This window comes from Triplophysa dalaica, chromosome 25 (genome assembly GCF_015846415.1).
Source record: "Triplophysa dalaica isolate WHDGS20190420 chromosome 25, ASM1584641v1, whole genome shotgun sequence".
Taxonomy (NCBI): domain Eukaryota; kingdom Metazoa; phylum Chordata; class Actinopteri; order Cypriniformes; family Nemacheilidae; genus Triplophysa; species Triplophysa dalaica.
The window spans coordinates 11499963-11513960 of NC_079566.1; the positions used below are offsets into that span (position 1 = coordinate 11499963).

Below are 13998 nucleotides of genomic sequence, written 5' to 3' on the forward strand. Positions count from 1 at the left end.
GGCAGTGTTTACCCACAATGAAATATCGAGTCTCCCGTGGGAATCGTAGCCGTGAGGCGGGTTGTGAATCGTCAGAGACCAATCGTTAGGAGAGGAGCGACGACACTCGGGCCAACACTGCTTTTTATTTGACCTTATTCTCCGTTCACACTAACTCCCATTCAACCATTGGCTCATGCGTGAAGGGGGCGGGACGGTGAGATACATAGTTGCACAATACATGCGGTTATTGCATCTGCTACTGGTGGGAATAGCTCCATATAATGTCAAAGGACTATTATTATTGACTTCACGAAAAAACAAACACGCATCCAAGAATGGGCTTTCAATGTCTCGTTTATATTTGGAATTTCATAATAATAATGCCAAAATGTAAGTTTTTGGAGGCCAAGCTTGAATTACTTGTTTTGAAACCATTTAGTTTTCTCAGCTGCAAACAATATTATATAAAGGGCCAGGTAAACCCGGACTAACCCTTAGTGAAATGAGGATATTTAAGATACTTTTATAAAACCCCTAATAAAGAACATTACTGGTGTGCATCTTGAGACAAAGCAATGGCGCTGGCATAACTTAAAATGTTTTAAGTTGAGTTATTTTCAGTTAAGACTGCTCAAACATTTATTTTAGTCTGGGAAACTTGTCTTGGCATAAATGTTCAAAAACTACTGTTGGTCCAGACTTGCCTTAAAACGGTTTTTACCAAGATTCTTACAAAGTACGAAACACATATTTAATTTGTTGTTATTATGTGCCTATTTGTTTTTGGAAAAGTACTGACAGGACATCTCAATATATAAAAAATAATCAAATGTGTTTTTTATCTTACTTGCCTTTATTATAATGTTGTCCTGTTGAATGAAAATTATTAAATGATGCAGCAATAAACTAGCTATTTATTTTGTGTTTTTAAACATCACTAAAACGGTGATCTGTTTGAATGTCAAAAGTGCAAATAAGAGAGCAAGAGCAACAGTCGGTTAAGTTGTCCGTATCTATGCATCCTTTTTGTTTTATTTATGTAAACATTTTACTTTTATTCTATTACATTTAATACCACACAAGTTGTACAAAAGGCCTTTCATAAGTTCTGGGACTCAAAACCCTGAGCATGAAGACAAAAGCACCCACATCAACATCAAAATATACTTCTAAAACATTTAAAAACAGTGTCAGCTTCATAACATGGTAATACATTAATTTCTACAGATCATACGTTTCCCATCATAAATATCATAAATAGGATTTCCTTTCTATTCAACAAAATAGTGAAGACATTTCATTTGTATATTAAATAGGCACTCTCCACGATCAAAGAAGTGTTGCATATGTTTCACAGTGTTTGAAAAGGAGCAGGTGTATAGGTTCAAACTTTTCTATACCTTCAAAAGAGTGAAGACATGTGCGAGGCAGATGAAGAAGAAAAGTGAACTGCGCGCTCACCTTTTTTAGAGACATTAAAAGCTCTGAAAAAGCTATAGGGTAAACATGTCATAAAATATGCATATGCAACCTGAACTGTACCCTCTGAGATAACTCTGTATCAGCTAACTCGGTGATAGTCAGCTCCAGTCCTGGGGGTCGACCTAAGAGTCTATGTTTGCTCCAACCCAAAATTAATAAATAATCACATATTTGTTCAAGTCGGACCATAAACATTTGAGATATTTTACTTCACAAATTTGATTAACATACACTAACGCAGGTCAAACAGCTCTTGATTCAGATATCGATGTCCGTCTCCATATAGTCAAATGTCTTTCAAAATATGGTGCTCATGACTGTTTGTGTATCTATCTGTCCTGGATTGATCATAATTAACACCAATAAAGAGTGCTACGTTCCTATACGGTCGGTGATGACGGGTTTGGCCTAGGAGGTGGCTGGAAACCACGGTCCTCACCATCCAGACTTTTCCGGCAGACAGGACAGGTGTCGTGCTATAAAGACGTAAAATAACAAATCTTGTAAAAATGACATTAAAGTATGTATACATTTTCATAAAATAAGTGTTTTAAAGAAGAACCTAGAGTTAACTGCAGGGTGAAATTGATTTTATAGAACTCATACTGTACCAGTTGTAGCCAAGGCACAATACAGTTGCTGTGATAGCAGTGGAGACAGGGCAGCTGCCGCACAGATTCTCCTGTAGAATACTCTTCTTTACACACAGGGCATTCCAGCTGGCATGCTGAGAGACAGAGAAGGGGGGAAAATATGCACGGATGAACAAACAAGGAAAGTGGAGGGCTGTAATTTGTCACATGCCGCCTACACAGGCTGTATGAAATGGAAATCTCAATAACCAAATAGATTTATGGCTCAGGGATCAATAATGTAGTATCTTTATAAACCTTTGACATGAGTATTTAAAAATGTATATGCATACTTTCCTACAGCACTATAGGAACTATATAAACTAAGCAGTATATATACAGTATAATAAATAACATACCATTTACAATCTTTATTTTTGCCTGTACTTTCCTTCCATGTATTTACTGCTTTGAAACGATTTGCAAAGGAATTAAATTGTCAAAATGTAAAAGTTCTGGCAATAAAACTTTACCTCATTGCAGTTGTTGTAGAGCTTAAAGGGATAGTTCACCAAAAATGTTCTGTCATCATTTCCTGACCCCCAGGTTGTTCCAAACCTGTTTTTGGGTGAACCATCTCTTTTGACATTTCAAACCTGTATGACTTTCTTTCTTCAGCAAAAGAAGGTAATTTGAAGAATGCTGGTAACTAAAAACCGTCGGTCCCCATTGACTTCTGTTGAATAAAATCAATGCAAGTCAATCGGGACCGACAGTTTTGGTTTACCAACATTCTTCAAAATATCTTCTTTTGTGTTTTGCTTAAAGTAAGACATACAGGTTTAAAATGACGTGAGGGCAAGTAAATTATGACAGAGTTTTAATTTTTGGGTGAACTACTCGGTTGATGACTAATTCTTTGGTAAACCATTTTTAAATAGTAGTTTTAAAATGTGGTGTTCCTCCATACAATGGGAGTGAATGGGGACAAGAGCCATTAAGCTCCAAAATGATTTATGACGTGTTATAATAGCTTTGACTTTGTGAGGAATAGACTTTTAAAATGTGCTGAATAAAAAATAAAATCTTTCTCTCATTTTCCAAGACAGAATTAAAATTTTGGGGTGAATTGTTCCTTTAAGGAATCATCCTTTATGAATGGATCTCTTTTTGAATGATTTTATAAAATCTACAATATTACTTCTGCTCAGTAAACGATAAAACATTTCTAAGGACCAGAATCTTATAGAAACTTGTGACTTTAAGGCACTCTATCTTAACGCTCTTCCATTAATTCTAGCGAACAAATGAAAATACAAATGTATCCTGATTGAGCCATAGCTCAAACTGTTAAACAGAGGAGCAACTACGGATCATTGACCTGCCCTTGGCAAAACATAGGCTGGTCTGTCAAAAAGCAGATGTTTAGGCTGAATTATGGCTCATTCAGCCACAACAGAAACAAAAACATAATTGGAGGTGTCCAGAAGTATGCAAACAGCTCCGTTTTGCTTTAACGGTTTTGCACTTAAAAGAGCCGAGGTGTGAGTGGTGACTCAGAGGATTATGGGAATTTACCAGCCTGCTCTGAGGAGATGCTAATGGTGGGAAGAGATGAGATCATCTCTTTTTCAGCAGGAGGGGGACCGCTACATTCAGTCTGACCGAGCAACTGGAAAAAGACAGCAAACGTTGAGTATCAGGGTACGTTTAATGCATTTTTAATTTCAGCGGAAAAGAACAATAACGTGTTTGACTTGAAAGGTCACGCTCATGAACTGTGACAAATTAAACGCCAGCGGGCAAAATGTGTTGATGACTAATGAGGCGAAGCGAAAGCAGTCCAGGACATGAGTCATTTCACAAGATGCTGCATTGGATGACGATCAATGACAATGTTACTCACCTGTGTAATGACCGCATCTAGGCCTCCTTGTCCCCAAGCGTAATCTTCAGGGTTAGAGTGTAACATGCTCGACCTGAGAGGTAGAGAGAATGAGAAATCAATGCACGTCATCTACACTGAATGCGGAGGTCACAGCAAGAAGAACATACCACGAAGATGGTTGGGAACCAGTAATGTCTGAATTGGTAAACAGACCGGCCAAGAACTGCTGGACAATCCTTAATAAACAAATAAAAGTACCGTACAGTATTAAACAGGAACACGTTTTTTCAGAAGTTAAAAGCATATTTCTTGTGGGATATAAATAAAGATTTTCATTAAATTAGCTTGATTAAAGTTTTCATCTGGTTCTTAGTCATAAACTTAAAGCAGGAAATCATAGATTCCTCTTTGTGCTACTCGCAGATGACAGTAGCTGTAACAAGTGCCATAACACACCCCTCCATAGCCTGTCCCTGATCCAGTCTTGGGTTTCGCTGGTGACTGCTTGACACTTGAGGGAGGTGTGACGGCTCAGTGCAGACTGTAGAAGACTCTGTGGAAGCTACAGGTCCCACCGGCCCAGAGGCAGGAGCACCAACTGCAGCCTCGACCCCAGAGCGGCTCCGGAGGACATCTGTGACTGTGGGGTCAGACAGGAGGGCCGAACGTTCCATGAAGAGCAGCTGCCACAGCTAATAGTGAAGAAAGAAACAAAAGGCTCTTAGTGACTGAAACACAAGACTAAGTAATTCTGCCACAGTTGTGTCCACTATGTATTGAATATGAATATAATTATAATGATGCCTCGCCTCGTGTGACTTGACATGCAATGACTTCGATAAAACAAGATAGTCTACAAAAACAAATACTCTACCTCTGAAAACTGTGAGGTTATTTCATCACCTGCACCAGTAACATCAGACCTCTGAAGACTGAAAAACATATTTTACTCATTTAAAAAAATGAATGAGATTATAAATAAATACTAAAACACACAAACGTAATCATTACAGTTATTTGGACTCAAGCGAAACCAACCTGTTATTCTCCGAAAGCTCTTCAATGAAACCAGATTCACATCTGGGACACACATACTCCTGTTTCAAGTATGAATAAACACACATTATTGTACAAAAGATCATAAGATGTTTATCAATTTTCACACTTTTAAGGCAGCAAGAGTGGAATCCTACAGCTGTCAATTCACCGGAAATGCCTGAGCTGTCTTATCGAAACCAGGAAGTAAACGCGCACAGTCAATTTATAGGTTTTCAGAAGTAGTGAACTACTTAGATAAAACAAAATAAACAAAAATAATTGTGATTCTATTTCTACTCTTACGTAATGCCTCTTCTTTACTCGTGTGTTTGTATAACGAGCTTGCGTTCGGCTGCGTCTGTGCTATATTTGGCATCGGCGTAACTCCCAAACTAGGATACGGAATTCCACGCAAACGCTGACACTCATCACAAACTCCATGTAACATTAAGTAGGTAGTTTACACATATAAATGTCATTCACGCGGTTTAACATGCACGTAAATCAATACAAAAGGACCCGTTACAAACGAATAATAAAAGATTAATGACTGCGTAGCAAAGTTAAATTGGGGAAGACTGCAGTAACGTTTTAGACAATTATAACGTGAACAGTCCGAATCCATCTCAGTCACGCGTTGCATTGTACTTACCGGGAGTTTAGGATCGATTTCACATTTACAGCAATGACAGAAATACCGGTGTCGTGGAGCCGCGGCAGCCTCGGCCATCTTCACCGAAGAACTTATTGAAGTGCGTGACGTTACGCTGCGCGGGTTGTCAAGGAGACGCGTCTGATTAGGTCACGTTGAACTCCGTACTTGGTTAATATGACTGCAATACAAACTAATGGTTTCTTTACTGGAATAAGACCCAAAACACACTATATAAAATCTATTGTGTTTTGGGTGTTATTCCAGTAGGATTTCATGTTGTTTTGTTGGTTTTTTCGCCAGATAACACCACACCAGACAGTTACCATTATTAAGTTAGATATTTGAAAACTATGTGGCTGCTTTCTGTAAGTTGCATGTGTTTGAGTTGGCCGGTGGAAGTATTTATTTACCAAACACCAGATGACAAACCGTCTCCGAACCGGTCTGGAATTCCATTTGGTGCTATTACTGACACGAAACACATCTTTTGATTCTCATTTTATTCCTATATCAAACACAAAGTCAGTCTAAGATGCGTTTTCATAAACTTTAATAAAAAATAAAGAACACATTGGCACTTACGACATAAACACAGCAGCAAAAAAACACAACAAATAAAAACAACCGAGTAATACTTATGTTCAGGTTTATACCTTAGTGTCAGACAAAAGGTTAGATAGAAATGACGAATAAACACAACGTAAAAATCACAAAAGCAACACAAGTTGGAAGCGATCACTGCCTGCTACCATGTAAGAAACTTTATATTTATGCGTCAAATTCAATTTTCTATCCCAAAGCACAATGTTATCAGCTGTGCTAATTCATGACACGTAGGCGTGTATCACTTTCTAGAGGAAAGTACAGTAGTTTAATTGCATCAAAACATGCTATTTCATAAATAATATCTGGCATACAAAGAAAGAAATCAACCCATTTTCAGACTGATAAAATGAATCATGAATCTCTATAATGTGACAAGAGATTCGCCTCTCACATTTAAGAAAAGCTATTGGCAAATTTAATTTCTCGGGTTGTAATCTCAGAATAATGAAATAACTCCTGGCCGTATACATCTATTTATACATAAAGAACAAAGTTGGGGAAAAAACTAAAGGCAGATGTGGCAAATCTTAAGAACTCTGCAAGCCCTAGCAATGTTAAAAATTACAATTACAAGCTTTAGGTATTCAAAACATTACAGTGATATTTAGTTGTTTTTGAGCAGTTGACTTTTTTAAGAATTGTAGAAGTCGATCTTAGGTCCTCATCGACGGATACTCATTATGAGTCCGTTTATTCTGTCGTGCATGCAGGGTCTAGGGTAAGGGTGTGTTTGTTGGTTTGCAACTATGTTTAAGAGTGCTAAGTCACTTTGTTTCAAGGCTGCGTAACTAATCGGATTCTTCAGCCTCATTTCTACCGGGGTGCAGTGAAGGCGCCCTGTGCCGCAGAGACAGTGGCGCTGGCAGCTGCCTGACGCACGGCCTGATTGGAAAGCACACCGGTGGCAAACTCTGCCTGGGCCTTCTGGAAACTCGCCTCAGTCTTCCTGTACATAGAATGAACCTGGTGGCAGGACAGACAAGTAAGTTTGTCATTTAGCAAATCACAATAAATGATATCAAATATTATGAATTTAGAAGCCACACTGCATGTTTTTTTTATTTCATTAAATGTTGGTTTGATGTTTTGAATTACCCTCTTGAGCAGCACGACTCCCATCGCTGCTTGAGCGGTGAAGAGCACGGAGTTTAACAACATGATCACACCCACCGCCTTGCTGGTCCGAAGAGCAGCAAGACTCACGATCCAGCCACTGAAACAGGAGAGAAAAACAGAATATTTAGATTAACTAGCTATTTGCCAGATGATTATACTTGACAATTCATGTCGGATACAAATGTCTGACAAAGGCATATAAAATAACACAAACAAGTAAGTTACAAATTTAGAAAATTCATCTCTTCACCTGAAGCCCCAGCCAGGGATGCCAATAGTCATAATAACGTAAAGCACCAGCTGGGCGAAGAAGACGAAAAAGAATGCAAAGAAGTTGAAAGAACTGTCACTCCTGTTGAGAAACAGAAAGAAGAACGATAAGATTAGTTTCATTAGTTTTCATTCAGTTAGTCATGGGTGCACATCTGTTTCCAGAAACATCCAAGTTTCTTGCAACCTAGGTGCTTATTCGTAATGGTACATACCTAAATGCTTTGTACACAGGCCTGTACCAACAGACGAAAGAGCAGGGGGTGAAGAGGAGAGCCCACAGGATGGCAAGACCAAAGCCCACTCCATTACCAGGATCCACACAGAACATAGCCAAGCAGGAGAAGAGGTTAAAGGCCAAAGTGCATGCTGTGACTACGGAAGAGAAAATAGACAAGGACATCAGGAAATACAAGATTTTTCAATGGTAAACTACTAACTAGGAAGCAAATAAACACTGGAACCACCATATTTGAATGGCCTAGAGACAGTATATTACAGTTTAATAAGGTCAAATAAGTTTTGGACATAATGAAAAAAAAAATATGAACAAAAAGTGAGAAAAAAGAATGCAGTGCAAGATCTGTACAGATCAAGTTAGCACTGAATTATGCCAATTGTCATCATCTACGAGACTATTTCAAAAGTTCTCTTTCAAAATTCGACAGCATTAGGGGAATGTTGCAGATTACAACACAAAATAACTTATTCACACAGACACACACCTGCAGAAGACACACTGACAAACAGACTTACACATCCAGTAGTAGTACATAGTGGTGACAGTGCGCTGGAAGTTTTGGCTGATCTCCACATTAATGTCCTGGTAGAAACAGGGTCCCACCGGACAGAAGGAGGGCAGTGGGGGCCAATTATTCTGACGAGCTTTGAGAGACAGAGATTCACATGAATCACATGAGTTAGCATCACTCCATTAATGTCTTGCATTACCGCCAGGGTCGAGATCTTAATTCTGTAAAAATACCATCCATCCATCAATCAGCTGCTTGTCTTCTGTCTCCTCTTTATCAGTACACCTTCATCTAAACACTTACCAACAACTTACTCTACTAAAAATATCCTCTGATTCTATTTTGTACAGATTTTTTAAGAGAATGTGAGACCACTTGTAGTAAAAACAACATTAAAACATTTCAAGACAAAAGTATTTCATTAAAGTCTGGTCTGAAATTAAATGTTTTCCTTCTTCATCCTTCACTCACATGCTCCAGATCCAAGCGCATGAGCGTCCAGCTCTCGCTCTCTTCTCTCCAGCTCCTTCGCTTTCCTTTCTAATTCCTCCTGCTTCCGTAACAGTTCTGCAGTGGTGGCCTTGACTTCAGACTACAAAAGACAGAGAGAGAGTATATTCACAGTGGTATAACCATAGTAACCAAGTATCCAGGTACAACTTTATCCTGCAAAATCCTACAAAATAACAGTTTGAGGGTGAAAAATTAATAGAAATTCAATGACAACCCAGTAAAAATTGGCACCTGTGTTCCATAGGATCCATAATTCTTGGGTTCAGTGGGTGTGGTGCTACTTGTTGGTGTCTGAGCAGGGGGCAGCGCTGAAGGAGATGTGGCCTCATAAGGGGGCGGAGGCTTTAGAATTCAAAACAAACGGAGAAAAGGCAAAAGCATTAACAACTGTTTACAATCGTGTCATTACATCATATTTTCAACCATAGGTTTTTAACCATTTTAATGATGCAAGACACTGTAAGTAAAACACATTGTGTAAGATGTTTCCTGCATTCAAATGTCAAATACTACATAAACATTCTCACTTTAGAGAATTTGCACTGCAAGAATGAACAACATAACCGAGCATTTCCCGAATTAGAAAGAAGAACCTGCCTGGCTTTTTGTATGAGTTCAGAGAAACAGAACAGTGGGAAGCTGTTTGTTTTGTTTGGTATATGGCAACACTATAGACGCATCTAACTTCCTCACAAATCCAGAGGAACATATATATTTCCCACTTAACGCGGAGTTATCATGCTATGTCATGTATTCTGACTTCCTTAGACAGTTAAACATGCTGGCTTCTCATGCTTAACATGGTACAAGCTTAACAATTTTCTGTTTCAATATACCCAAGTGTGTTTAAAAGTTTAATATAATGGTTTCTGGCTCTTCATTTCATTTTTTTATTTACCATTGTAATGTGATATATTTTTTACTGGTCTTTTTTAGAAATATCTATAGGATTCGTATTAAATCTATAATCATTGACTCGAATCGAGAATCGAATCGAGAGCTCGTGAATCGGAAACGTAACGAATCTTAATACTCCACTATGAGATTTTCCAGGTTTAATATATTTACCCCAGCTGTGCTGTTGTCAAATGGGTTATAAAGGTCCAGAGTGGCGTAGCCAGCGTTACTGCTATGCTGCATCACTGATGGATCCTGTGAATACAGAAAGCAAACCTGTCAGTTCATTCACCTGGGCTGAAAACAAAGATTGTGTATATTCTAAATCAGGTAAAGCTGATCAAGTTTTCTCTTTACTTAAGGCCAAACATGTTAAGTTGCTGGACTGTCCATCAAAACTGATGAACTGCAGTAACATCATACACTACCAATAAAAAGGTCTGGACCCATCACACTGAATTTATGACTCTTCATTTTGAAGGTTTACGGTTAAATAAAAAAAATCGTATAAATATAAAATACGATTAGCACAACAAAAATGTGTAATTTGTTCACTTTTATATTCCTGTCAAAGTAGTAAAAATAAAAACGGGGTGTGGTTGTGTACACGGTTTTGACTGGCAGTGTTGTTTATAAGTCAGATCAACAAGTCCCCAACACCTGGCCAGCCTAAATTTAGACCAGCAATCCACAAATCATTGACTAACGCTGGAATCAAACACACAAGATCAATGTCATAAATCTAAATACGAGTTTCATGACATCTGTTGACTGTCAGGCCTCGTGACGCCATCACAAACAGTGCACCAATGCACACACATTTAAAACCAGCAAAACAATGTAATAAAAGCAGAGACTAACCTGAAAAGGATTGTGATCATCCGCTGCTTCGGGAAAAGCGCTATATTTTGACATACTGGTACTGGTTTGTCAAATTATATCTTGCCAATTTATAAAAACAGGTCAAGCTAAAGACCGAGCAGGGACGTTCGTGCAGGTGAGAGTCAAACTCAGCCAAGCCTGTGAATTCTTGCTTACTTTATAAATATTTAACCAAAACAAAGAGATTGCGTCCGGTTAACACTACGTTAGCTAGCTAGCGTTAACCAAACAACACAGAAACGAGACGTCAGCCTTCTCTTTAACCCGGTTATATTCGCTTTATTTATTTTGTCGCGGTTTTATGCTCTTCTTGTTTGCTCTTGTTAATGTATTTCTTTGGTCGTGTTGACGAGCCAAACGGTTTAGTTTCAATTTCACTCTACTAACGGCGCTATCGTATCTTAGCGCTGGTGTTCAGGAAGAGCGTTCACGTCACATGACCGAGGAGGTGGTTGTGGCACGTGACGGAGATAAACCAATGAGTGAGCGCTATTGTGCTGACACGTGCCAGAGGATGCAAAGAAAGGTGTGTTTCAATTGAATTAAATTATTCCTGTATTTCAAAACAACGCTTTATTTCGTGTTATATTATGGTATAGATCTTATAAACGAGTTGAGAAGAGACACGTCTTTTAAGGAATGTGCAGTTCACATCTATATGCACACGGTGGCACTGTTGCTTCAAAAACTGAATTTACTGTGTTTGTAACTGTTAGAATTGTTGACAAAGGGTCATCATCTTGTCAATATAAAATTTCGATATTATCATGGTATGTTAAATTATAAGACTATAATAAGATGTTTGTCTTTACATAAATGATAACTTATATGTTACAATATATCATGCCTTTCAATATATGAATAAATGTAAATATAATGCATTTATATCTTGGCTTCTTTTTATATTGTTTCACTTTTTTGATATATGATAAAATGTCTCAGATATACTATTTGTAACAAATAACACTTAAAACACTTAAATAACCTATATTTATTTGTAGCTAAAATGAAAATTATAAGGTATTTGTCTTAACATAAACGTCTCCAATTGACCAGTTCATTTTCACTCAAGTTTTAAAACATTTCCAAAAATCATGGATTTTTTATTGTTTATTCCCATTAATATCATTCAAACTTCAGTAAAGTTGTTTTAATTAGATAATAACACAATAAAAGCTTTAAATAAACGATAACTTATTTGTAACAATAAATCATGCATTACAATAAATGTAAATATAATGGATTTATATCTTGGCTTCTTTTTATATCGTTTCACTTTTTTTAAATATGATACAATGTCTCAAATATACTATTTGTAACAAAATCAGTTTTTATCTAGAGCGAAAACACTTAAATAACCCATAATTTTTGTAGCTATAATGAAAATAATAAGGTATTTGTCTTTACATTAACGTCTCCAATTGAAGAGTTAATTTTCAAAAGCAGATAACTCAGTTTTTAAACATTTCCAAACATCATGGATTTTTTATTGTGTATTCCAATTAATATCATTCAAACTTTAGTTGGGTTGTTTTAATCAGATAATAACACAATAAAAGCTTTAAATAAACAATAACTTATTTGTAACAGTAAATCATGCATTACAATAAATGTAAATATAATGGATTTATATCTTTGCTTCTTCTTATATCATTTCACTTTTTTTAAATATGATACAATGTCTCAAATATATTCCAATTAATATCATTCACATTTCAGTTGGGTTGTTTTAATTAGATAATAACACAATAAAAGTTATGACAAAACAGGACTTTTGAACATTTTCAAAAAATGAAGTTATCTGCTTTTGCAAATAAACTCTTCAATTGTTTATTATTATGACTGTATCCCACTCACTTATTTCAATTTCCACGAATTCTGAATTAATGGCAAACTATTGATTTTTTATTAAAAAATTATCCTCAGCCAATCCGTAATCTCAAAGTAATTTGCGGTTTCATAATATATCATACATCTCTTCCTTGTCTTTCTTGTTATTTGGGGCTTTAAATTCTGCAGTCACATGGATAACAGGAGGGTGGTCAGTCATATGATAGCTCAAAACACACAAACAAGCACACATGCATGATCTTATATTTGTGCACTAATACTTATGTTTACGTCTCCAGCGAAATTCAAATGCAATGCAATAAAGCGTGACAAAACATTGATAACCAGGAATATAACCTATTAATCGAAGCATTCATGCAGAAACAAATGATCTTTGAGTTCATCATTTGAGATCAGGGGAGGTTGTACTAATGTGACACTGAACTTATTGTAGAAGTGATTTAGAATTAGTCATTATTTTTCTCTTATTCTGTGAATGGGTGTGTCCCAAGTCCTTTTGCTTTGCTCTGGAACCTCAACATTCCTCAGCCAATCAAGGGATGCTTGGCCCCATGACATCACTGCCTGTGGAATGAGCTGACATGAGATACTAGAGAGTTGCCAAGGCAACCAGCAGGGATGGAGGGAGCTTCAATAGACTGCGTTGGTTTGTGGGTTTGCCCCCGTTTCCCAGTGGTATGTTCTCAATTAAAGAAGAGTAGAAATAAGGATCTGGGCCTCATTTAGCGTGTACCACCACAATATAGGCTTAAACCACTCGAGACCAAAGTTTAACACGTTGTAAATATCCGATGACCCTTTTCTAGCGGCTCCACGATGTAATCTTGAAGTTGTTAACAAAGTTAGCATTTAACACGCCAGGCATCACAGCAGAAGTGAACTTGAGTCAAAGAAAACTTTGGCATGTTCTCGAAATTGGAAATTGATTCGTGAAAATGAGCCTAGACATACAGATGGAAGAAATAAAAGCTGACGATGTCCAAATGGTTCAAAGAATGTCTTGTTTTCTGGAAGCGCATGTGATTAAAATGAAAAAGCGAGTAGATTTTTGTCCAAAACTATCCACAACCTTAAATACACCTTACAGGGTTACATTTGTAACACTTTTAACAGGAAATTATGTGTAATCTTGAAACCGTTTTCTGCTCTTTGCAAACCTGGAAAATTCATCATGGGCTTAAAAAACTCTGCATGTGTTTCTCTCAATGGAACAAGGAAAGACAGGAAAAGTTGTAAAAATATGTTGTACAAGAAAGGAACTTCACATCAGAAGTCTTCAATGTATTATTTACATGAACTTGAAGATGAATGTGTCCTAGAACATCTAACCTCATTACACTGGCTACAGAAGTACACAGAGAAAGAGACACAAGACTTTCTCTCTGACCACATGCGTTAAGTAGTTTCAGATGGTATAGGAAGCAGAGGGAATATAACTCCTTCGAAATATGAAAGTATTTATCTTTCTAGCATTTGCTCACTCTTTCCATACCT

The 13998-nt window shown here is 37.2% G+C and overlaps 2 protein-coding genes across 3 annotated transcripts; both read right to left on the reverse strand.

Annotated features, from left to right (window-relative positions):
- Window positions 1-980: 980 nt before the first annotated feature.
- rnf115b (ring finger protein 115b) lies at window positions 981-6018 on the reverse strand. Of its 2 annotated transcripts, XM_056741681.1 has the most exons (9): window positions 5615-6018; window positions 4963-5021; window positions 4799-4856; window positions 4381-4616; window positions 4092-4160; window positions 3943-4015; window positions 3615-3708; window positions 2076-2191; window positions 981-1940 (listed from the first exon to the last, which is right to left on the reverse strand). In XM_056741681.1, the coding sequence occupies exons 1-9, from the start codon at window positions 5690-5692 to the stop codon at window positions 1845-1847; spliced, it is 879 nt and encodes a 292-aa protein (XP_056597659.1). In that variant the 5' UTR covers window positions 5693-6018; the 3' UTR covers window positions 981-1844. The 2 variants fall into 2 exon arrangements, with proteins under 2 accessions (XP_056597659.1, XP_056597660.1); XM_056741682.1 differs by lacking the exon at window positions 3615-3708.
- A 132-nt stretch (window positions 6019-6150) lies between these two features.
- Window positions 6151-11084, reverse strand: scamp3 (secretory carrier membrane protein 3). The gene is made up of 9 exons (XM_056741680.1): window positions 10633-11084; window positions 9943-10026; window positions 9106-9216; window positions 8833-8953; window positions 8366-8494; window positions 7825-7984; window positions 7590-7691; window positions 7319-7436; window positions 6151-7186 (listed from the first exon to the last, which is right to left on the reverse strand). Exons 1-9 carry the CDS (start codon window positions 10684-10686, stop codon window positions 7037-7039), a joined length of 1029 nt encoding a protein of 342 aa, XP_056597658.1. The 5' UTR covers window positions 10687-11084; the 3' UTR covers window positions 6151-7036.
- Between the last annotated feature and the right edge of the window lie 2914 nt (window positions 11085-13998).

Bases quoted from the DNA above. Each gene is read 5' to 3' on its own strand.
- rnf115b (XM_056741682.1), bottom strand. From the start codon at position 5,692: ATGGCCGAGGCTGCCGCGGCTCCACGACACCGGTATTTCTGTCATTGC. The intron at 4,617-4,798 runs GTAGAGTATTTG...CTTCACTATTAG, and splicing joins TAACCTCACAGTTTTCAGAG to CTGTGGCAGCTGCTCTTCAT. The intron at 4,161-4,380 runs GTGTGTTATGGC...TTGTTTATTAAG, and splicing joins CAGGGACAGGCTATGGAGGG to GATTGTCCAGCAGTTCTTGG.
- scamp3 (XM_056741680.1), bottom strand. From the start codon at position 10,686: ATGTCAAAATATAGCGCTTTTCCCGAAGCAGCGGATGATCACAATCCT. The intron at 9,217-9,942 runs GTAAATATATTA...TGAATTCTAAAG, and splicing joins TTGACAACAGCACAGCTGGG to CCTCCGCCCCCTTATGAGGC. The intron at 7,985-8,365 runs GTAAGTCTGTTT...TCTCTTCCGTAG, and splicing joins TATGTACTACTACTGGATGT to TCACAGCATGCACTTTGGCC.